At 45.4% G+C, this 25,382-nt stretch overlaps 1 protein-coding gene across 1 annotated transcript in view; it reads right to left on the bottom strand.

Moving 5' to 3' along the window:
* The window catches only part of LOC142256337 (B-cell receptor CD22-like), a 92,586-nt gene that overhangs the window by 12,488 nt on the left and 54,716 nt on the right, over positions 1-25,382 (bottom strand). The window contains exons 3-6 of the mRNA XM_075327967.1: positions 21,791-22,078; positions 18,814-19,077; positions 5,963-6,202; positions 513-603 (exon numbers count right to left, since the gene is read on the bottom strand). Of these exons, the coding sequence (XP_075184082.1) occupies positions 513-603; positions 5,963-6,202; positions 18,814-19,077; positions 21,791-22,078 (883 nt within the window). The remainder of the gene's footprint in view (positions 1-512; positions 604-5,962; positions 6,203-18,813; positions 19,078-21,790; positions 22,079-25,382) is intronic.

The following is a 25,382-nucleotide window of genomic DNA, read 5'->3' on the forward strand; positions in this document are numbered from 1 at the left end:
TCCTTGGTCTTCATGATGCTCTCTGTGCTTTACACAGAACACTGAGACTATCACAGAGCAGGTGCATTTATACGGAGACTTGATTACACACAGGGGCTTATATTTATCATCATCAGTTATTTAGGACAACATTGGATCATTCAGAGATCCTCAATGAACTTCTGGAGGGAGTTTGCTGCACTGAAAGTAAAGGGGATGAATAATATTGCACGCCCCAATTTTCAGTTTATTATTCTTTAAAAAAGTTTAAAATAAGCAATACATTTCGTTCAACTTCACAATTGTGTCCACTTGTTGTTGATTCTTCACCAGAACATTATATTCTTTATCTTTATGTTTGAAGCCTGAAATGTGGGAAAAGGTTGAAAAATTCAAGGGGGCCGAATACTTTCGCAAGGCACTGTAATTGCCTTTTTCCAGTAAAGTTGAGCGCATGGGCTTACGGCTTACAAACATTCCTTGACTTGCATTTAAACAGTGGTAATTAAGTTCTTAATATTACTTTCTATTACCTCAGACAAAAATAGATGATCAAAATTAAAAAAAGTAGAAGGAAGACTCCGGCAACTGACCCCAAAATTAGTGCTAAATCCAATTTTTCACCTGTAAGAAAGCAAAAAAGAGGAGTCTGTAAGGAACACATATTGGCTAATTAACTTTATAGCAAGTATTTTTAAATTACTGTATTTTCTGGATTATACGACGCACTTTTTTCCCTCAAAACTGAGTGTAAAATGGGCTTATAATTCGGATATGGCTGACCGGAGCGTTGGTGGTGGAGTGGGGTCACAGGAGGCTGGGTTGGTTATCCTGAGGGCTCAACGGAGGGGGTATCACTGCAGTGGAGCGGCTCAGGAGGGTCACAAGATGGAGAGTTGTTGATGCGGCAGGCGCCATTGATCTGATAGCGGGCTGTGGGCTCCATTGAATCAACCACGGAATGACTTCAAGAAAATGGACGCGGAGGCTGCTTATGCATAAATTGATGTAATGGACTTCAAGAAAATGGCTGAAGAGTATTATCTGTGCACATTCCACCTCCGCAGCAATTTTCATGAAGTCAATCTCGTCAACGACAGGCAATTCAATGGAGCCCACAGTCCGCTGGCAGATCAATGATGTCTGCCACCTTGACACCCCCGAGCCCGCAGTATCACTGCCCCTCCTTCTACTGACCCTCTTGAGACGCGACACCCCCTCCCCTGAGCCTGCAGCATCACCGACCCTGTCTCCTGAGCTGCTCCACCACCGACGTTCCACCTGGTGAGATATTATAAGACACACTAGAATTATAAGATGGACCCTCATTTTAACATTATTTTTTCCTATTTTTCTCCTTTAAATTTAGGGTGAGTCTTATAATCCAGTGCGCCTTATACAATGAAAAATACAGTACTTAGTTAAGTATACAGCCAGTTTTAATTTTTGTGCTTTCCTTTATCTCTTCTTTTTACAAGATCTATAATTTTTTTTACAGCCACATCAGGGTTTATTTTTGTCACACAAATTGTACTTTTGAATTAAACCATTAATTTTATTAAATAATGTACAGACAAATGGTAAAGTAAGGTGAAATGGTGAAAAAAACAAAAATAATTCCGAACATTGATTTTTTTTCGGTTTGTTTTAACAGCAATGATTTTTTTTTCTGGCTAGTACTATGATAGTGATTCCAAAATTGAATACTTTTATTACCTAAAAAAAAATCCTAAACTTTGGAGAAAGCCCTATATTGTTTATTTCAGGACCACTATTTTTTTCTTATTCTTTTTATCAAGCTGTATTTCTTTTTTTTTATTATTTTTTTTATTTTGTTTGCAGAATAGTGATGATCAAAGATACTTAAGTAAAATTGAATTCTAATCCAATATTATGAAAATCTGGATTCAGCAAAATTGTGATCACTGGCTGCCATTTTTCTGATCCTTTAAAGGCCATCAAAAGGTTGCAAAATTCAAAAACACTTTTGGTCCCCTTCTTGCTCACCTATGTGGCCCCTATGATTGTTACTATCATGTTTTCTGTCTAGAGATGAGAAAAATTGAGGTTCGATGTTCGGAGTTTGGGTTCGGAAACTGACTACCAAAACATCAAAGTTCGTGTTTGAAGTTCGAGTGACTTACGACTGAAAACCACTCAAGCAACAGTGCTGTGCTTGGGTGTGAGTGGTGCTCAGCCCTGTGCAATCCGTGTGCATTGTTTAAATGGCTCACACTAGGGGTAAAATTAGCGTGATCGGATGTAGTGTGCACACAAAAAAACTGAATCCCCCCATCCTCAGCCGGAAGTGTTCTGCTTTTGGCTTCACATGTGGGTGGAGCCACAAACTGCCCAATTACAGACTTCCATTGAGGTTTGGATCAACTTATGGTCACAAGTTTAACTTTAAGGTTCGACTGTTCCTGCTGAACTGAACTTCCAAAGGTTTGCTCATCTCTAGTCCTGTCCTCTTTGTATCTTCTTATCACTGCCATGACCACTGAAATCCCTGAGTCTCTTCATGCTGAGCTTGGACTTCAAGTTGTGATAAGACCCAGGCTGATTTTGTGGATTTATGTCCAAGGTCACGGCGTACTTTGGGTTTCTGTGACCTTGAAACTCTAAAACTGGTGTCACACACAGCGACAACAACAACGACGTCGCTGCTACGTCACCATTTTCTGTGATGTTGCAGCGATGTCCCGTCGCTGTCGCTGTGTGTGACATCCAGCAACGACCTGGCCCCTGCTGTGAGGTCGCCGGTCGTTGCTGAATGTCCAGCTTCATTTTTTGGTCGTCACTCTCCCGCTGTGACACACACATCGCTGTGTGTGACAGCGAGAGAGCGACGAAATGAAGCGAGCCGGGGTAGGAGCCGGCGTCTGGCAGCTGCGGAAAGCTGTAACCAGCGTAAACATCGGGTAAACAAGGGAAGACCTTTACCTGGTTACCCGATATTTACCTTCGTTACCAGCCTCCGCTCTTGCTGCCAGTGCCGGCTCCTGCTCTGTGCACATGTGGCTGCAGTACACATCGGGTAATTAACCCGATGTATACTGTAGCAAGGAGAGCAAGGAGCCAGCGCTAAGCAGTGCGCGCGGCTCCCTGCTCTCTGCACTGTGACATGTAGCTGCAGCACACATCGGGTTAATTAACCCGATGTGTACTGTACCTAGGAGAGCAAGGAGCCAGCGCTAAGCGCGGCTCCCTGCTCTCTGCACATGTAGCACAGCGACGTTATGATCGCTGCTTCTGCTGTGTTTGACAGCTAAGCAGCGATCATAACAGCAACTTACAAGGTCGCTGTTACGTCACCGAAAATGGTGACGTAACAGCGATGTCGTTGTCGCTGTCGCTTAGTGTGAACCCAGCTTAAGGCCATGTACCCGCGGATATTTCCACAGGTATGTCCGCAGGTTTACCGCAGCTACTCCCCTGAATCCGCAGCTATCCATTGCTGCAGTATATCTGCGGAGTTGTTGTGGTAAACATGCAAAAAAAATGCTGCTGATTCAATGCAGAACTCAGGCGGAATTCCCGCCATGTATCTCCAGAGTAGAGGAGTGAGAATTCCGCAGATAGTTCCGAATGAATAATTGACATTCAGTTACATGCGGCTACAGGAGATCCGCAGCATTTTCCGCAGCCGCACATACCGCAGCATTAATACAGCACTCCCCAAATCCCATAGGGTAACATGGGGAGTGTCTGTACTTGCTAGAACCTGCGGATTTATCTAGAAAGTCCAGAGGGTTTTCCACGGCAAAATCTGAGGGTAAATTGTTTTGTCGGCACATAGCCTAAAGGCCACTTTACACGCTGCGATATCGGTATCGATATCACTAGCAAGCGTACCTGCCCCCGTCAGTTGTCCGTCACGGGCGAATCGCTGCCCGTGGCGCACAACATCTTTAACACCCGTCACACATACTTACCTTCCCTGCGACGTCGCTGTGGCCGGCGAACCGCCTTCTTTCTAAGGGGGTGGTTCGTGCGGTGTCACAGCAACGTCACAAGGCAGCCGTCCAATAGAAGCGGAGGGGCGGAGGTGAGCGGGCGGAATATCCCGCCCACCTCCTTCCTTCCTCATTGCGGGCGGCCGCAGGTACGATGTTGTTCCTCGTTCCTGCGGTGTCACACATAGCGATGTGTGCTGCCGCAGGAATGACGAACAACCTGCGTCCTGCAACAGCAACGATATTCGGGAAAGGAACAAAGCATCGACGATTAACGATAAGGTGAGTAATTTTGATCGTTAATGGTCACTTCTGCGTTTCACATGCAACAACGTCGCTAACGAGGCTGGACATGCGTCACAAATTCTGTGACCCCAATGACATCTCGTTAGCGATGTCGTTGCATGTAAAGCAGCCTTAAGTGTGCCTGCACAGAATCCTCTGGACCTTGTCAGAGACAGATGTTCCACCTAAAGTGAGGAGGCATAGGCATTAAGTGTTCTTTCTGTGATAAAAAGATGTGGCGAGGTCCAGATGGGTGCCGGATAGAGTGGAGGGACTAGGGAGGTAATAAGGAGAAATGAGCGAACCTGAGGTTCAATTTTCGTATTAAACAAAAACTTAAAAAATCAAGGTTCAGGTTCAGGGTTCGGATGCTTTACGTGTGAACGTCACTCACGTAGGAAGCGCTGTTCTCAGGTACACTTGGTTCTCCACCCTGTGAAAGCCGCTTGCAGTATTTGAACGGCTCACACTCTGGGTAACATCAGCACGATTGCATGTAGTGTGCAACCCAAAAAATTGTTTGAAAAAGTCCACCCTCCACCGGATGTGATCTGCTTCTGGCTGGCTGTTTGTGGACGGAGACCCAAATTGCCAATCAGTTACTTGCTCCGGGGTTCAGGTAAAGTTCGAGCCAGTGGGGGCTCGGCTCCTTGGCTGCCGGTGAACCAAACCTCCACGCAACCACTCATCTCTAGTAATAAGTAAGATGGGTAAAAGTATTTTAATTTTACTTCTATTTTACATCAAATGTTTTTTATGCTCTACAGTCTTGGAGATTATGACAAGGGAAATCAATTTCACTGAGAATAATTTCTATGCAGATCAAATTTTCCATGAAAATTTTCAAAAACAGCCAAATTCAAATTCTGCCATCTTTGCTCATCTCTAGTGTTGAGCCTTGGGTTTTAATGTTACCGTCTTTGAGATACATATAATGCTTGCTTCTCTTTGAATAGTATTTTTAGGGGTTGGTGTTTAGATAAAAAAAAAAGCAATTTTGGTATTTAATTTGTTTTTCTCCTTATCGTATTTATCTTTTGGATTAACCAATCTCATATTTTGATGAACTAGACTGGAAATCCACTATTGTGTGAAAAATACACTCCTTCTATGCCAATGGAACTCCAAAATAATAATAAGATTTGTTTTACAAGTGCATAGGAAATAAATACAGCACACACGCTTTGTTGTGTACCAAATGATTCTGCTATATAACATCATGTGACCAGTTTATATAGTACCCCAAACAAAGAAATAACTTCTTGGAATTATGCAATAATAAGAGAAACAGGGGTGTGGGTAGAAATGTGAAACTTCTCAGCCCATCAGTGTTAGCTTAGCCCTACGACATCATTCAGTTTTAAGACAAGATGTTTGATATAGGAACAAAATGGACTGTATTCTCTCACAGGATAACGGCTAACAAGTATATGCATATAGCTTAAGGGTGGGCCCCTACAGTCATTTCCCTCTCTGGGCCCCAGACACCACAGTCCGACCCTGCATGGAAAGTGAGATCAAACCAGAAAACCGGAGAAACCCATCTAAACATTGATGGAAAACAAAGTATTGATGGCACATTGTGGAAATTTTCATGGTTGGATCAAGTTTGGCGGAGAGTGACCCCAGCCAAAAATAAATTCCATTCCCTTTTTGCAGTGTTCTTAGAAAGTCTTGATTTTGTTGATATAACCGGTAACAAAAACTTTGCAGAAATTGTCTTCTGATTCCAGGACACTTACCCTTATAAAAGATTTCTTCAGAAGTGGAATTTCCAACAGTGTTGTGCGCGATACATGAGTATTGCCCAGAGCTTTCTTCATCGTTGCCTACAATAAGGTTCTTCATTGTTTCACTCAAAGTGGTTCCATCCTTCCTCCAGGTGTAGTGAGTTACGTCAGGTCGGCTGCTTAGGAAATCACAGATCAATTCATTAAATTCACGTCCCTTTTTCACTTTGATGTGAACTCCAATTGGTGAATCTGCAGAAGTAAGAAAATTAATCAAATATTGTAAAGGATCATAAATGATACAAATTTGGTACGACAACCAAAATTGATTTTAGTGAGTTACTTTGATTTCTCAAAATGTTTTATACATTTAATTATGGATATTCTAGAAAACTATTCTGTCCATAGGTTTATACGTTAATTCCATTCCTCTTCCTATTGTTGTAAAAAAAATATTATTTTATTTTGATAATGTGGTGATGATGAAAAAAATCCTGCACATTTTGGCATTTTTTATTTTTTTCTGTTTACGGTGTTCACCAATCGGTTTAGTTAATTATATTTTTTGATAGATCACACTTTTCTGGACACTTTTTGGTGTATTTTATTTTTAAATGGTATTATCTTTATTTTTCTTTTATATATCTTTATATTTTTAAAAGGTTTAATAGGGTTGATTCAAAATATTAGTTTTTTTAAATTTTTTCAAAATTATGTTTTACTTTTTAAGGTATTTATTAGTCCCCATATGGTATTTGAACCTGATATTATTTGATTGTTTGTTCTGTGCACAGTAAAAATCACACTCTCCTTTGAAGCCTGGGCAGAAGCTGGGCTTCAAAGGAGCTCCATGATCACAGGCATGAAAGTCTTCAACAGACTCCCATTGGGGTTATTGACCGGTGTATAGAATGACGCTCCTTCATACCAACATGCAGTTAGTACCACTTTCAGAGTTTGAAAGGCAGTTAACAGGGTAACAGGACACAGGAGGAGCTGCACACCACTTGCTACCATGAGAGGCAGGTCCTGGGTCTGCTAGGTACTGTTTTATTTTTTTTTACAGGACAGATAGAGCTTTTATTATACCAAATGTAATCACAGTTTTAATTGTACATTATTGATCACCCGAGCATGGTAGTGCCCACTCATCACTAGTTATGAGTACCGAGCACCCGAGCATGGTAGTGCTCGCTCATCACAAGTTACAAGTACTGAGCACCTGAGCATGGTAGTGGCCACTCATCACTAGTTACGAGTACAGAGCACCTGAGCATGGTAGTGCCCACTCATCACTACGAGTACAGAGCACCCGAGCATGGTAGTGCCCACTCATCACTAGTTACGAGCACTGAGCATCCAACCTTGGTAGTGCTCGCTCATCACTAGTTACGAGAACTGAGCACCTGAGCATGGTAGTGTTCGCTCATCACTAGTTACGAGTACAGAGTACGCAAGCATGGTAGTGCCCGCTCATCACTACTTATGAGTACTGAGCACCTGAGCATGGTAGTGCTCACTCATCACTAGTTACGAGTATTGAACACCCGAGCATGGTAGTGCTCACTCATCACTAGTTACGAGTATTGAGCACCCGAGCATGGTAGTGTCCGCTCATCAATAGGTACGAGTACTGAGCACCCGAACATGGTAGTGTCTGCTCATCACTAGTTACGAGTACTGAGCACCCGAGCATGGTAGTGCCCGCTCATCACTAGTTATGAGTACAGAGTACGCAAGCATGGTAGTGCCCGCTCATCACTACTTATGAGTACTGAGCACCTGAGCATGGTAGTGCTCACTCATCACTAGTTACGAGTACTGAACACTCAAGCATGGTAGTGCTCACTCATCTCTAGTTACTAGTACTGAGCACCCAAGCATGGTAGTGTCCGCTCATCACTAGTTACGAGTACTGAGCACCTGAGCATGGTAGTTCCCGCTCAATAATAGCCTCTACTACTGAGTTGTGCAAAACTTTTAAAATAACATTAACCATTAAACCTACTTCTTAAAACACGAACCCTAAGGGCCTCATCTCATTCAAATTACTATTCTGCTCAAATGAAGCAAATAGAAAATTTGGGCTTATTTTGTTTCAAAGTTTGCGTACCACAACTTCCTTTATATCTCCTCTAGTTATGCTTTACTATCCCAGGTGAAAGTCTGATATTAAGAATTGTTAAGAAACTTCAAAAACCCTAGTACATGCCCTTATTATCTCCCGCCTGGATTATTGCAACCTCCTGCTCTGTGGCCTCCCTTCTAACAGTCTCGCAGCCCTACAATATATTCTACACTATGCTGCCTGGCAAATCTACCTGTCCCACCGCTACTCCCCGACCTCTCCTCTCTGCTAATCCCTTCACTGGCTTTCCATTGCCCAATGACTCCAGTTCAAAACCCTAACCGTGACATACAAAGCCATCCACAACCTGTCTCCTCCCTACTAGAGATGAGCGAACCAGCCATGGTTTGGCTCGAGTTCGGTTCGTAGAACGGAGGTCTCGTTCGAGTTCAGTTCGGCGAACGTTCGACGAACTGAACTCAAACCGCATAGGATATAATGGGAGGCAATCACAAACACATAAAAACACATTATAAATGTACACATACAGTTAATAAACATTGCCATAACACTTACCGGTCCCCGCGATCCCTCCTGCACTCTGTCTCCTGCCGCTATTCCATCCGATGATCACTGAATCCTCCCGGTAACCAGCACTGCCAGCAGTGATGCAGGACCTATTGTGATGTCAAAATAGCCACGTGACCAGTCACGTGGCTATTATCTCATTGGCTACAGACTGGTCACATGACTATGACGCGTCATGTAGGACCTGTCATTGCATTCTCCGGTACACGGTGCACATTTGTGTATCGCCGTGTACCGGCGACATGCTCTAGCACACAGTCAACTCCCCGTTCCGTTAGGGACCGGCTGACACAGCCGGTCATTAACGGAGATCACCGTTGCCATAGCAACGCAGTTAGCGGTGACGTCACCGCTAACCGCGGCTCCGGGAATCACATGATCGGAGCCCTGTTGCTATGGTAACGCATCTGTCAGCGTTACCGCTGTTACCACTAGCAGCACTGATCTCTCACGGAGTGAAGGCTGCACGGAAAGCAGCGTCTTCCCCCATGCAGCAGTGATGTAGCAGAGCTGCATTTGTTGAACGAGAAAGACAGAAGACCATGGATCGTGGAGGGCTGACAGGGGGTAATAAAGATGGAGTCTCTAATGTGTCTGTGTATTTATTTCTATTAAAGTATTTTTTCTCTGTGTGGTGTCTTTTTTTTAACCTTTTATTGGAGATTCTTAATGGCCGGGTCAAACGTGCCTGACATTAAGAATCTCTGGCTTAATACTGGCTAGTAAAACAATGCCAGTATTAACTCATGATTTCCCAACAAGCCACCCGGCTCCAGGGCTGTTGGAAGAGTTGGGTACAGCGCCAGATGATGGCGCTTCTATGAAAGCGCCATTTTCTGGGGCGGCTGCAGACTGAAATTCGCAACAGAGGCGCCCAGAAACCTCGGGCTAACCTGTGCTGCGGATTCCAATCCCCATCTGTCTAGTTGTACCTGGCTGGACACAAAAATGGGGCGAATCCCACGTCATTTGTTTTTTAATTATTTCATGAAATAAGTGAAATAATTAAATAAAACGGGCTTCCCTATATTTTTGGTTCCCAGCCGGGTACAAATAGGCAACTGGGGGTTGTAGGCAGCCCGTGGCTGCCTGCTGTACCTGGCTAGCATACACAAATATGGCGAAGCCCACGTCATTCTTTTGGTGGGCAAAAAACTTCTGCATACAGTACTGGATAGAGTATGCTGAGCCTTGTTGTTCTGCAGCTGCTGTCTGCTCTTCTCCATACAGACAGACAGCAGCTGCAGAACTACAAGGCTCAGCATACTCCATCCAGGACTGTATGCAGAAGTTTTTTGCCCCCTGAAAAAATTATGTGGGCTTCGCCATATTTTTGTATGCTAGCCAGGTACAGCAGGCAGGTACGGCTGCCCCCAACCCCCAGTTGCCTATTTGTACCCGGCTGGTAACCAAAAATAAAGGGAAGCCCTTTTTTTATTATTTCATGAATTTCATGAAATAATTAGAAAACAAATGACGTAGGCTTTGCCCCATTTTTGTGTCCAGCCAGGTACAACTAGGAAGCTGGGGATTGGAATCCGCAGCACAGGTTGGCCTGAGCTTTCCGAGCCCCACTGCTGCGAATTGCAGTCTGCAGCCGCCTCAGAAAATGGCACTTTCATAGAAGCGCCATCTTCTGGCGCTGTATCCAACTCTTCCAGCACCTGCCTGCTAGACCTGGCTAGCATACAAAAATATGGCGAAGCTCACGTCCTTTTTTTGTAGTTTTTTGGCAAAAAAAATAAAAAATGCTTGCCTGGATTTTCCATTGCCAGTGAAGGTAACACCAAGCAGTGGGGGTTAGCAGCCAGTAGCTGCTTGGATTACCCTTAGCTAGCAATAAAAAAAAATGCAGCGGGAGCCCATATTTTTTTTTTAATTATTTATTTAAATAACTAAAAACAAAATGGGCTTCCCTGTATTTTGATTGCTGGACATCACAGTGCTGTAAAAATAAATCTTTAAAAAAAATGACGTAGCGCTCTGCGGTATTTTTGATTCTCAGTGCAGATAAAGCAGACAGCTATGGGTTGCCACCCCCATCTGCCTGCCGTTATCTTGGTTGGCAATCAAAATACAGGGAAGCCCATTAATTTTTTCTATTTAAAAAATAGTTAAAAAAATGACGTTGGATCCCCCCATTTTTGATAGCCAGCTAGGGTAAAGCAGACGGCTGTAGCCTGAAAACCACAGCTGGCAGCTTTACCGTGGTTGGGGATCCAATGTGGAGGTCCCCCCAGGCTCTTTTTGTTAATTATTTTATAAATATTAATAATTACAAAAAAAAGGTAGGGTCCCCCCCAAATTGGATCACCAGCCAAGGTAAAGCGGACAGCTGTGGTCTGGTATTCTCAGGGTGGGAAGGTCCATAGTTATTGGGCCTTCACAGCCTAAAAATAGCAGGCCGCAGGCACCCCAGACGTGGCGCATCCACTAGATGCGCCAATCCTGGCGCTTCACCCCAGCTCATTCCGTGCCCTGGTGCAGTGGAAAACGGGGTAATAAATCGGGTTGATACTAGCTGTAAAGTCACCTGAGATCAAGCCCAGCAGTTTGTGATGTCATAGCGTCTATTAGATACCCAACATCATTAACTATCAGTACTAACAAAAAAAAAATCGACAAAAGAAATTTATTTGAAAAAACAGTCCCCAAAACATTTCCTCTTTCACCAATTTATTGTAAGAAAAAAAATAAAGGGGTCCCACGACGACTCTGGACCGTCTAGAATATGGGGGGGAGACACTCTGGGAACGTATCCCCCATTTTCTAGGAGTGCGGACCCTTCATGTGAGGAGTGTGGGTGCAATGAATCTGCACTCACTCTCCCCGGGTCCACAGCAGCAGAGTCCATGTCGTAATGGTTGCTACCAAAGCTGCAATGCCCTGCTCATGAGGTAAGGGCATGCCTAATGAGGAGAACTATTCTACATTTCCAATTATTGGTATTTGCTGATATTATTGCTATTCCACCTACTATATATTGGGGATAGGATCTTGGAGATGGAATACCCCTTTAAGTCCAGTTATCCAGCTGAATGAATACTTAACAACAGAGCTCGCTATTTAGATGTGTTTTCTTGTGGCGTATAACGGACTCTCATGTTTGGTAGTCGTTCAGCAGGGAAACTATAAAAGCAAATCTCTCCATTTGGAAATGTAGTATATAGCTCTCCTGATCAATTATGTTCCTTACCTCATGAGCAGGGCATTGCAGTAATAATAATAATTTATTCATTTATATAGCGTTATTAATTCCATAGCGCTGTACGTCTTTGGAGTGTGGGAGGAAAACGGAGTACCCGGAGGAAACCCACGCAAACACGGGGAGAACATACAAACTCCTTGCAGATGGTGTCCTTGGTGGGAATTGAACCCAGGACCTCAGCGCTGCAAGACTGCAGTGCTAACCACTGAGCCACCGTCCATTTAGCTTACAGATGCATAACCACCACTCACTGTGTCTGAACACAGGAAGCTGAGCTGACAGCCACTAAGTGCATGCAGAAGCATCTATTGTGAAGGAGAGGGCCGTGGGGGATCAACGCTGCACAGGTACCGTGGGACACCGGGGAACACCGGTGGGGTTATAGGGGGGTGACCTGGCAGTGCCTGGGGAGGAGTTTGGTACATGGCACATGCGACAGAAATCAGAGGAGTATTGTGAAGGTGGCCGGCGCGCTGCTGTGCGTGCGGCCATCTTGGATTTCTGGGAGGGCATCAGGGGGGGCACTTTGGCGACACTGGGGGACCCGAGGGGACCGGGGAGGAGATTTATCATGTTTGTTCATACCAGATGGGAGATAAATAATTTTTTACCGGCGCTGTCATTTACTGTAACGTGATCATCGGTGTACGGTGTATACCGGTGATCACGTGAGCGGGGACCGGAAAATCAGGACCGTACTAAATCAGGATTTCCAGGGTCTCAGCTATCCCTGAAACCCCGGAGATTTTCTGACGCTGGGGGGCGCTATTCACTTATTTCTGCCTGCTGTTTATAAACGGCAGATCAGAATAAGGCTACATTAACACGACCGATCCATTTTTGCGGTCTGCAAAAAACAGTCCGTTTTTTTTCACGGGTGCATCCGTGTGGCATCCGTTTCCGTTCCGTAGACGGTCCGTATGTCATCTGTTTGTTATCCGTGTGCCTTCCATTTTTTTTTGTGTACTGCAAAAAAACTGAAGGAGGGTAAATGCATAAATTTACCCAGGATCCATAGCTTCATCCTACATGAGGCGGTCACATGTTCACTCCAGTGCCATTTTCTACTGCTTTTCACAGCGTAGAGTGCTCTGGTGAATTTCTTGTGCTTGTGCACTTCATATCAGTCTTTTCTGTCATTATAATGGCAGAAAGACACATAATGTCCCACTCTCCTGCATTTTGTAATTTTGCACCCTTTGGTGCCTTTCATGTGGCACTAAGGGGTGCTTAGCTTTGTATTTAGCCAAAAAAATGAAAAAAAAATGACGTAGGGTCCCCCCTATTTTTGTAGCCAGCTAGGGTAAAGCAGACGGCTGCAGCCTGCAGACCACAGCTGGCAACCTCACCTTGGCTGGTAATCCAAAACTGAGGGCACCCCACGCTGTTATTTTAAATTAAATAAATAATTAAAAAAAAAAACACGTAGGGATCGGGGTCCCCCCAAAATTGGATCACCAGCCAAGGTAAAGCAGACAGCTGGGGTCTGATATTCTCAGACTAGGGAGGTCCATGGTTATTGGACTCTCCCCAGCCTAAAAAGAGCAGGCCGCAGCCGCCCCAGAAGTGGCGCATCCATTGGATGCGCCAATCCTGGTGCTTCGCCCCAGCTCATCCCGCGCCCTGGTGCGGTGGCAAACGAGGTAATATATGGGCTTAATACCAGATGTGTAATGTCACCTGGCATCAAGCCCTGGGATTGGTGAGGTCAGGCGTTTATCAGATACCCGACATCACCAACCCAGTCAGTAATAAAAAAAAATAGACGACAAACACATTTTTATTTGAAAAAACACTCCCCAAAACATTCCCTCTTTAACCAATTTATTAGAAAGAAAAACAAATACAGGTCTGGTGTAATCCAAGGGGTTGCCATGACGATCCATACCATAGTCACTGTCCCAGTCAATGAAGAGCAGGATGTTCCCCATTGGCTGGGAGAACAGTGCAGTGACCTGAGCTAACATCAATGGGTCAGCCCAGGTCACTGCAGGGGATGACAAGTGATGCTGTCAGCGAGGCACATTACCTGCGCTGATCTCCTGCACACTGACTTCAATCATCTTCACAGCCAAGTATCGCGAGCGGCCCATGACATCACCGCTAGTCAGTCTCGGGTCGGAAGCGAGAGAAGGTGATGTGACAAGCGGCGGCCATGGAGGACAGTGACAGCGCTGAGGTCGGGACTTCATCACCGCAGGTAAGCCGAGCGGGACCATGTGTGCAGAGTGCCAGGTGGGCGGAGCCTAGCGGGGCAATGTGTGCAGAGTGCCAGGCGGGCGGAGCATACCGGGACCATGTGTGCAGAGTGACAGGTGGGCAGAGCCTAGCGGGACCATGTGTGCAGAGTGCCAGGTGGGCGGAGCCTAGCGGGACCATGTGTGCAGAGTGCTAGGTGGGCGGAGCCTAGCGGGGTATTGTATGCAGACTGACAGGTGGGCGGAGCCTAGCGGGACAATGTGTGCAGAGTGCCAGGTGGGCGGAGCATACCGGGACCATGTGTGCAGAGTGACAGGTTTGCAGAGCCTAGCGGGACCATGTGTGCAGAGTGCCAGGTGGGCAGAGCCTAGCGGGGTAATGTATGCAGAGTGACAGGTGGGTGGAGACTAGTGGGACAATGTGTGCAGAGTGCCAGGTGGGCGGAGCATACCGGGACCATGTGTGCAGAGTGACAGGTGGGCGGAGCCTAGTGGGGTAATGTGTGCAGAGTGTCAGGTGGGTGCAGCCTAGCGGGACCATGTGTGCAGAGTGCCAGGTGGGCGGAGCCTAGCGGGACCATGTGTGCAGAGTGACAGGTGGGTGGAGCCTAGCGGGACCATGTGTGCATAGTGCCAGGTGGGCAGAGCATACCGGGACCATGAGTGCAGAGTGACAGGTGGGCGGAGCCTAGTGGGGAAATGTGTGCAGAGTGTCAGGTGGGTGGAGCCTAGTGGGACCATGTGTGAAGAATGACAGGTGGGCGGAGCCTAGCGGGACAATGTGTGCAGAGTTCCAGGTGGGCGGAGCATACCGGGACCATGTGTGCAGAGTGACATGTGGGCGGAGCCTAGTGGGGTAATGTGTGCAGAGTGTCAGGTGGGTGGAACCTAGCTGGACCATGTGTGCAGAGTGACAGGTGGGCGGAGCCTAGCGGGACAATGTGTGCAGAGTGCCAGGTGGGCGGAGCATACCGGGACCATGTGTGCAGAGTGACAGGTGGGCAGAGCCTAGTGGGGTAATGTGTGCAGAGTGTCAGGTGGGTGGAGCCTAGCGGGACCATGTGTGCAGAGTGACAGGTGGGCGGAGCCTAGCCGGACCATGTGTTCAGAGTGACAGGTGGGCGAAGCCTAGTGGGGTAATGTGTGCAGAGTGACAGGTGGGCGGAGCCTAGCGGGACCATGTGTGCAAAGTGACAGGTGGGCGGAGCCTAGTGGGGTAATGTGTGCAGAGTGTCAGGTGGGTGGAGCCTAGCGGGACAATGTGTGCAGAGTGCCAGGTGGGCGGAGCCTAATGGGACCATGTGTGCAGAGTGACAGGTGGGCGGGGCCTAGCGGGACAATGTGTGCAGAGTGCCAGGTGGGTGGAGCCTAGCGGGACCATATGTGCAGAGTGACAGTTGGGTGGAGCCTAGCGGGACTATGTGTGCAGAGTGACAGGTGGGCGGAGCCATGTGTGCTGGCGGCGGAGTGCGAAGTGGTTGGAGCCTAGCGGGGTCATGTGGCACTGAGGATGTCAGTGTCATGGACTGCTTGGTTGGGGACAGGTGAGTGTGTGTGTGTGTGTGTGTGTGTGAGTGTGTGTGTGTGTGTACATGCCGCGTGCAGGACTGGGCGGAGTGAGCTGAGCGGGGAAGTGTGGGCTTCCTGCATGTAACTAGGATAAACATCGGGTTACTAACCAAAGCGCTTTGCTTGGATACCCGATGTTTATCTTGGTTACCAGCTTCTGGCAGGCTGCCAGCGATGGCTCCTGCACACTGTAGCTGTAAAAAGCCCTGCTTTTTGCTGCTAGAACCGTTCTCGAACGTAACTAGAACTATCGAGCTTTAGCAAAAAGCTCGAGTTCTAGTTCGATCTAGAACAGCCCCAAAATCACTCGAACCGCGAACTGGAGAACCGCGAACCGTGCTCAACTCTACTCCCTACATCTGTGACCTAGTCTCCCAGTGCTTACCCGCATGTAACCTTCGATCCTCACAAGATTTCCTTCTCTACTTCCCTATCATCTCCTCTTCCTACCATCGCAGACAAAATTTCTCCTGTGCCTCCCCCATAGTCTGGAATTATCTGCCACAACATATCATACTCTCGCCTACCTTAACAAGCTTCAAAAGGAACCTGAAGACCCACCTCTTCCGACAAGCCTACAGCCTGCCGTAACCCTCAGTCTGATATAGCGCCACACAACCAGGTCTACCCTCACCTATTGTATTCTCACCTATCCCTTGTAGACGGTGAGCCCTCGCGGGCAGGGACCTCTATCCTCTTGTACCAGTCTGTGTTTTCTATTATTTATGATTATTGTACTTGTCCCTCTTATGTATACCCTTTTCACATGTAAAGCGCCATGCAATAAATAATAAATAATAATAATAATATATATAAAGCTGAGTGTATGTGTGTACGTCCGCTAATGGAATCTACACCATCGCATTTACAATCACGAAATTTTGCACAGATGCCTCATGTGACTCCGGGAACGTCATAGATTATGTTTGGATGGGAAAATTTAACCCCGTGCTTTACAGTTAAGTGGGCTTTACACATTGTGACATCGGTAACGATATATCGTCGGAGTCATGTCGTTAGTGACGCACATCTGGCGCCATTACCGACATCGCGGCGTGTAAACCCTAGGAGCGACGATCACCGATCGCAAAAACGTCAAAAATCGTTGATCTGTGACACGTCGCTCCTTTCCATAATATCGTTACTGCTGCAGACATGATGATTTTTGTCATTCCTGCAGCACCACACATCGCTGTGTGTGACACCGCAGGAACAACAAACATCTCCTTACCTGCGTCCACCAGTAATGCGGAAGGAAGGAGATGGGCGGGATGTTGTGTCACGCTCATCTCCGCCCCTCCGCTTCTATTGGCAATTTGCTAGCAATTGCTAGCGATGTCGCAAGCAACTGTCAGTGGTTGCTATAGGAACAAAATAAACTGTTAGTATAAGAAACCGATGTGTGAGATAATAAGATGTTGATGATGAGACGGATAGACAGAGAGAGACGTGGAAAGAGACAGACAGAGACAGACGGGCAAAGAGACAGACGGGCGAAGAGACAACCGGGCAAAGACACAGCCGGACAAAGAGACAGACGGGCAAAGAGACAGCCGGGCAAAAAGACAGCCACGCAAAGAGACAGCCGGGCAAAGAGACAGCGCTGGAAAGAGACAGATGGGCAAAGAGACAGACGGGCAAAGAGACAGCATTGGTAAGAGACAGCATTGGTAAGAGACAGACTGGGGAAGAGACAGACTGGGAAAGAGACAGATGGGCAAAGAGACAGACGGGGAAAGAGACAGATGGGGAAAGAGACAGATGGGGAAAGAGACAGTCAGGCAAAGAGAGAGTGCTGGAAAGATACAGCCCTGGAAAGAGACAGCAGGGCAAATAGACAGCTGGGCAAAGAGACAGCTGGGCAAAGAGACAGCCCTGGAAAGAGACAGCCCTGGAAAGAGACAGACGGGCAAAGAGACAGACGGGAAAAGAGACAGACGGGCAAAGAGGCAGACAGGCAAAGAGACAGATAGGTAAAGAGACAGCATTTGAAAGAGACAGACTGGCAAAGAGACAGATGGGCAAAGAGACAGACAGGGAAAGAGACAGACAGGGAAAGAGACAGACGGGCAAAGAGAGAGCCCTGGAAAGAGACAGACCTGGAAAGAGACTGCTAGGCAAAGAGACAGCCGGGCAAAGAGAGAGCCCTGGAAAGAGACAGACCTGGAAAGAGACTGCCAGGCAAAGAGACAGCCGGGCAAAGAGATAGCTGGGAAAAGAGACAGACAGGCAAAGAGATAGCTGGGAAAAGAGACAGACGGGCAAATAGACAGACTGGCAAAGAGACAGACGGGCAAATAGACAGACTGGCAAAGAGACAGACGGGCAAAGAGACAGACGGGCAAAGAGACAGACGGGGAAAGAGACAGACGGGGAAAGAGACAGACGAGCAAAGAGAGAGCCCTGGAAAGAGACAGACCTGGAAAGAGACAGACCTGGAAAGAGACAGCCCTGGAAAGAGAAAGCTGGGCAAAGAGACAGCCGGACAAAGATACAGCCGGGCAAAGAGACTGACTGGGAAAGAGACAGAAGGGGAAAGAGACAGACAGTGAAAGAGACAGATGGGCAAAGAGACAGCCTTGGAAAGAGAAAGCCCTAGAAAGAGAGAGCCCTAGAAAGAGACAGTCCTGGAAAGAGACAGCCCTGGAAAGAGACAGACGGGCAAAGAGACAGACGTGGAGAAAAACAGACCTGAAGAGAGACAGACCTGGAAAAAGACTGACCTGGAAAGATATAGATGGGGAAAGAGATAGATGGGCAAAGAGACAGACCTGGAAAGAGACAGACCTGGAAAGAGACTGACCTGAAAAGAGACAGATGGGGAAAGAGACTGATGGGCAAAGAGACAGACAGGCAAAGAGAAAGACGGGGAAAGAGACAGCCCTGGAAGGAGACAGACAGGGAACAAGACAGACAGACAGATAGAGAGAGACAAACAGACACAGACAGACACAGAGAAAGAGAGAGACACCGAGTAGAGACACAGAGATAGAGAAAGACAGACAGAGAGACTGATGCAGAGACAGACAGAGAAACTGATACAGACAGAGACAGACAGAAACTCGAAGAGAGATAGTTACTATCCCGGCGCAACGCCCGGGTACTACAGCTAGTAATAAATAATAATTATTATTATTATTATTATTATTATTATTATTAACAGCAAATACATAGATTTGTAGAACATAAGTATATGTTATATATTAGACGTTGCTCCAGCCAGTATACATACGTAGTACAGGAATCTCCATCAGGGCTGATTCTCCTTGACCCACATCATTTATTGCAGCGCAGGAATAGAGGTTGATGACCCTGGTCACATTCCTCACTGTGATCTCCCGTCCTATATCTGGTAATTTGGTTTTGTCCTTCCCTTTGAACCATTCATACTTATTCGCTGCAGGTTTGGAGGAGCTACTACATTGTAAAGGTACATCATTCCCTTCCATGAATTCACCCATCTTGAGGATCATGACTTTCACATTTTTTGGTGCATCTGTAAAAAGAAAACATTTGATTATTTGACAGAATTAAAAGAAGAATCTAAAAACTGCTCTATAATCTGCATAATTTATGGGGTAAAATCTAAAGTATCTGTCACTCGGCGGCTAATGGCACATTTTTTTTATATTTGAAGGATAACTCAGTTATATTCATTTTTTTATGCCAGTAGTTAAGTTCTCTTACAATAGTATGATAACAAGATTGTGATATTTTGTTTATGAATTTATTCTCTATAAATTATTCAGATCTAGATTGTCTAAATGGCAATTCTGCAAAATAAAAGAGAGAGTGGTGTTGGCAATGGACAGTTTTTCTTCATGGCACACTCTTGTATCTTCTCATTGTCCCTGTTGACCTGTCTCTACATTCAACAAGTTCATCTAAATGAAGCTTCATTTTTTTATCTGATTTACAAGCATTTTTCTAGTTCTTTGGGTGACTGCCAGATTTAACTGCCTGCTTTAACTGCAGTTAGTCTGGATGCAGTCTAAAAGTTAATGCAGCTGTCTACTTCAGGACTACTCTCTAATGATGGTTATGGATGTGGCATAAAAAAATATACCGGTAGTTACCTCCCAGACTGACGCTGTTCTGCCACAGTCCTGGTTTTCAACAGAGACAAAAATGTGACGGCTGCAGGCAATCAGTGACAAAGCATTGTGTATTATATCTTATAAACAACTATGGAGTAACAAGTCCATAATTTAAATATTGCAAAAGTTTATTATTCAGAAAAACAACATAGAAGACAATACAAGACAAAAACAGAGGAGCTAAAGTGCAAGGTTAGGCAGCAAGTGCATCAAAACACTCCCCCCCTCCACATAGTAAGACAAGGGCATAAGTGACATAATTAATAAGATACAACAAGTATTATATCTCTTCTCTCCACATATAACAGCATATATACTGTGTAGGTGACCCTATGGTATAGGTTGGCTGCACCATGTGATCACCAGAAACATCTTTCCTCGGGGTTCTCCTGAGGAAGTCCTACGCGAAATATGCTTCGGGGCCCATGGTTGTCATCCTCTCTCTCCCCTACTATCAGGACCAAAATGGGTGAGTGACATTGCGTATGAGTGACATTATTATGGTATAGGTTGGCTGCACCATTTGATGACCAGAACCATGTTTCTTCAGGGTTCTCCTGAGGAAGCCCTACGTGAAATGCACATCAGGGCCCATGGTTGTCACCCTCTCTCTCCCCCATTATCAGGATCAAAATGGCTGATTGACATTGCGTGTGAGTGACATTATTATAGTATAGGTTGGATGCACCATAACATCATATACAGACATCAGTAGTATTAGCTATAGAGTAACAAGTGTAAGTAAGAAAGGTAAATCTCAGGCAGACAGCGCTCACACTGGAGCACAATGTCACTCACCCATTTTGGTCTTGATAGTGAGGGAGAGAAAGGATGACAAACATGGGCCTCGACACGCGTTTCACATAGGGCTTCCTCAGGGGGCCCCCAAGGAAACATGGGTCTGGTGATCACATGGTGCAGCCAATCTATACCATAGAGTCACCTACACAATATATATGCTGCTGTTCTATGTGCAGAGTAGAGATATAATACTTGTATCTTATTTATTATGTCACTTTTGCCCTTGCCTTACTATGCGGTAGGTGGGGGAGTGTTGTGATGCACTTGCTGCCTAACCTTGCACTTTAGCTCCTTTGTTTTTATCTTCTATTATCTTCTATTCTATCTTCTATCTATGTCATTTTTCTGAATAATAAATTTTTGCAATTTTTGAAATTATGTTGATTTTTGTACTTGTTACTCCATAGTTGCTTAGAGGATATATTGCATTATAGAGGTGGTGATATTCTATAGCTGTATACATGGCACTTTTTCGGAGGCTGATCATTAAAGCATTGTGTATTGTAGAAGACTGGCAGACAACACAGGTCAAAGAGTAGAGGAGGTTCGGGAGGTAAATATTGTTTTTTTCATTTTCCTTTAAGCAAGACCCCGGTTGATAAGGGGCAATATTGTTTTTTTTATTTTCCTTTAAGCAAGACCCCGGTTGATAAGGGGCAACCAGTACTAGATAATCTCTTTAATTTTAAAGTTATCGTGCTTTTTACCAAAATTATAAAATGTCGCACTATATTTTGTAAATTTGCAACATTTTCAGATAAAATTCTTCTGTCTATAACTGCTAGGTACACAGTAAGATTGGATTTGCAAGTGCACATTATATTGTTTAGATTGCATTGCAAGAGTAAAGGATGGACTAGAGGCTTGTTGAGTGGCCCCAGGATAAGAAACAAGGAAAGCCTTCTAAAAGAGCAATTACAAGGAGGTCATCCTCATTTGAAGTTGACCATGGAGTCAATCTCTGGCCTCTAAGTCTATTTTTCTTGGTTGAATCACAAAAAATCAACTAGCTGTTAATAATGGTTTACGATGATGCTAGAAGAAGACTGAGCCTTCAGAATGATGTCCTTCAGAAGGTTGGAGACTGTTCACAGGCAGAGATTTAGAGGAAGGTTTCATGAATTTTTTCCTATATCATTAGTGGTATAGACTCTTGAGTCTGGATAGGATATTGTGAAACCATGATATAGAGATAATCAGCAAGATTACAGACAAATTTAAGGAAGGAGTAGACCAAGGAAGGTGGTCATGGTCAGTTTATATGAATATGAGAGGTAATGGTAATTGTACAAAGTCACGTATAATACATACAATTGATGTTCAGTGTTCCTGATCCCTTTGCTGTTATTCCATTAATATATGTAGCTGTGCACTGAATAATAGTCCCATCATCAACATATGAAGGAATATAAGTAAGATTTGATTCTTGTCTCCAGGATCCTCCAGAAATCTCCACAAATTGATTGAGAACTTGACCCGGTTTGTTCCACTGTAGAGATGGAGGACTGGAGCGACACGTGTGCACTGCTCTGCATCGTAAAGTGGTGGATACTCCTTCAGTCATGATATTGAGTCCAAGAAGCTGAATTGTTTCTGGATCTGTGAAAATTAATGTAAGAATCAGATGCCATTATTCCTTCCTTTTCAGCTTCGGCTCCTCAGTACATTGATTTTGGGTCCACAGTACAGTTACATGAAAGTATTACCTGACCTTGATTCCCTATCAGCATCGGCTTTACTGCTGTTGGCCATGACCACCTTTGGGGATATTTTGTCTTACCAAAAGAGTAGAGATGAGCGATGTTCGAGGTTCACCAATTTCATGTTCGAATGATCTTGGGGGGTGTTCGAGTCGTTCGACAAACTCGAGCTTTTTGCTAAAAGTTTGGTAGTTCAAGTTACGTTCGAGAACGGTTCGATCACCAAAAGCGTGGCTTTTCACTGTAAGGCTATGTGCAGACATTGGTGTCTGCATGCGTCCTGCGTCCCTAGCACAATTCCTCTCTCTTTCCTACTCACCGATCACGGGTGCCTCGCTGCACGTCTGTCACAAATCTGCGGTGTCTTTTTCTCTTTTGAAAATGGCTGCCACTTCATTATTCAATTAGTTATTCCGTGCTTTCCCCGCCCACCGGCGCCCATGATTGGTTGCAGTCAGACACTTCCCCACGCTGAGTGACAGCTGTCTCACTGCAACCAATCACAGCCGCCGGCGGTTGGGTCTAATATTGTGCAGTAAACTAAATTAATAAATAATAATAATAAAAATAATAAAATGCGGTTCCCCCCATATTTATACCAGCCAGGATAAAGCCACACGGCTGGAGGCTGGTATTGTCAGGATGGGGAGCTCCACGTTATCGGGAGCCCACCACCCTAACAATATCAGCAGGCACCCGCCCGGAATTGCCGCATCCATTAGATGTGACAGTCCCGGGACTCTACCCAGCTCATCCCGAATTGCCCTGGTGCGGTGGCAATCGAGCTAATGACGGGGTTAATCATGACCGACGTCTCCCCGAGACACCTTCCATGATTAATCTGTAAGTGAAAGTAAAGAAACACACACAGCAAAAAATCCTTTATTTGAAAAAAAAGACAAAAAATACCCTCTTTCACCATTTTATTAAAATCCCCAAACAACAATGTAGGTCCGAAGTAAGCCACACGACACTGTCAGCTCTGCTACATGAAGATGCAGCAGCACTGTAGAACACGATCGCGCTGTGTCCTCTCCACGTAGCAATGAAGTGAATCACGCTGTCACCAGACTTTAGTCTGCAATGCAGACTTCAAGATTACCAAATCTGCCTATCTTTATCATTAGTGCCAGTGGCTCAAGGGATAGAGCGCTAGCCTATGAAGCATTAGTTCACGAGTTCTAGACCCTGCCGTCCTAGTAAAAAATGTAATATATTTTAAATTATAATTATTATTTATTTATAATTATAATTTAAATAAATTATGCACTGAGGGGAGGAGCCAGACATCAGCTGTGAGCCGCGGGACACACCTCTAAAATCAAAGCAGTTCACGGAATGAGGCTGCATTGCTCTCTCCACTCTCTCCTCTCTCTCTCTCTCTCTCTCTCTCTCTCCTCTCTCTCTTTTTCTCTCTCTCTTTTTCTCAGTCTCTCTTTTTCTCTTTTTCCCTCTCTCTCTCTCCCTCCTTCCTTCTCTCTCCTCTCTCTCCTCTTCTCTCTCTTTTTCTCTTTTGTTCTCTCACATTTTTTCTCAGTCTCTCTTTTTCTCTTTTTCCCTCTCATTCTCTCTCTTCTCTCTCTTCTCTCCTCTCTCTCTCCTCCCTCTCTCTCTTCTCTCTCTTTTGTCTCTCTCTTCTCTCTCTCCCCCTCTATCTTCTCTCTCCTCTCTCTTCTCTCTATTTACTCTTTCTTTTCTCCCTCTCTCCTCTCTCTCTCTTCTCTCTCTTTTCTCTCTCTCCTCTCTCTCTTCTCTCTCCTCTCTCTCTTCTCTCTCTCTTCCCTCTCTCTCCTCTCTCTCCTCTCTCTCTCCTCTCTCATCTCTCTCCTCTCTCTCTTCTCTCCCTCTCTTCTCTCTCTCTCCTCTCTCTCCTCTCCTCTTCTCTCTCTCTTCTCTCTCTCTCTCTCCCTCTCTTCTCTTTTCTCTCTCTTTTCTCTCTCTCTTTTCTTTCTCTCTTTTCTCTCTCTCTTTTCTTTCTCTCTTTTCTCTATCTTCTCTCTCTCTCTTCTTTCTCTCTCTCTCAGACCTGGCGGAATCAGCTGACACTATAAATCGAGTGGTGAGGCTGGCTTTTTACCGCCCAGCCAGCTAAACTATCAGCTGATGCTGTCGGACAGGAGTCTGCACTGGAGTGTGTAGTTTTGGGGTTTTTTTTGCACTGATGCATCAGCTGATTGTATAAAAGCCGTTTATACAATTAGCTGCTGTGTCATGTGATTACGGCCCTTGAACCTGACACATCATCTGATTGCTTTGCCTTCCAGCAAATTGATCAGATGATATTGGATCTGGATTGGACGGTGACCTTTGACCCAGGATTACTGCGGGGGGGTTCTTTATTTCAAAAAAGATGGAGTCACTAGTTGTGTTGTGTTTTATTTCTAATAAAAATATTTTTCTGTGTGTTGTGTTTTTTTTTCTCTCTACTAGAAATTCATGGTGGCCTTGTCTAATATTGGCGAGACACCATGAATTTCGGGCTGAGGGCCAGTTGATAATATACAGTTAGCCCAAACCTTATTATTACCTAGCGAGCCACCCGTCACCAGGGCAGCTGGAAGAGTTGGATACAGCGCCAGAAGTTGGTGCTTCTATGAAAGCGGCATTTTAAGGGGCGGCTGTGGACTGCAATTCACAGCAGGGGTGCCCAGATAGCTTGGGCACCCTGAGCTGCGGATTCCAATCCCCAGCTGCCTAGTTGTACCTGACTGGACACAAAAATTGGGCGAAGCCCACGTCATTTTTTTTTTTATGTCATGAAATTCATGAAATAATTAAAAAAAAGGGCTTCCCTATATTTTTGGTTCCCAGCCAGGTACAAATAGGCAGCGGGGGGTTGAGGGCAGCTCTTAGCTGCCTGCTGTACCTGGCTAGCATACAAAAACATGGCAAAGCCCACATAATTTTTTTGGGGGGGGGCAAAAACTCCTGCATACAGTCCTGGATGGAGTATGCTGAGCCTTGTAGTTTTGAAGCTGCTGTCTGTCTGTATGGAGAAGAGCAGAAAGCAGCTGCAGGACTATAAGGATCAGCATGCTCCATTCACTAGTGTATGCAAGAGAGCAGACATCAGCTGCAGAAGTACAAGGCTCACCATACTCCATCCAGGACTGTATGCAGGAGTTTTTTGCCCACCAAAAAAATGACGTGGGCTGCGCCATATTTTTGTATGCTATCCAGGTACAGCAGGCAGGTAAGGCTGC

The sequence above is a fragment of the Anomaloglossus baeobatrachus genome, chromosome 11 (genome assembly GCF_048569485.1).
Source record: "Anomaloglossus baeobatrachus isolate aAnoBae1 chromosome 11, aAnoBae1.hap1, whole genome shotgun sequence".
Lineage (NCBI taxonomy): Eukaryota > Metazoa > Chordata > Amphibia > Anura > Aromobatidae > Anomaloglossus > Anomaloglossus baeobatrachus.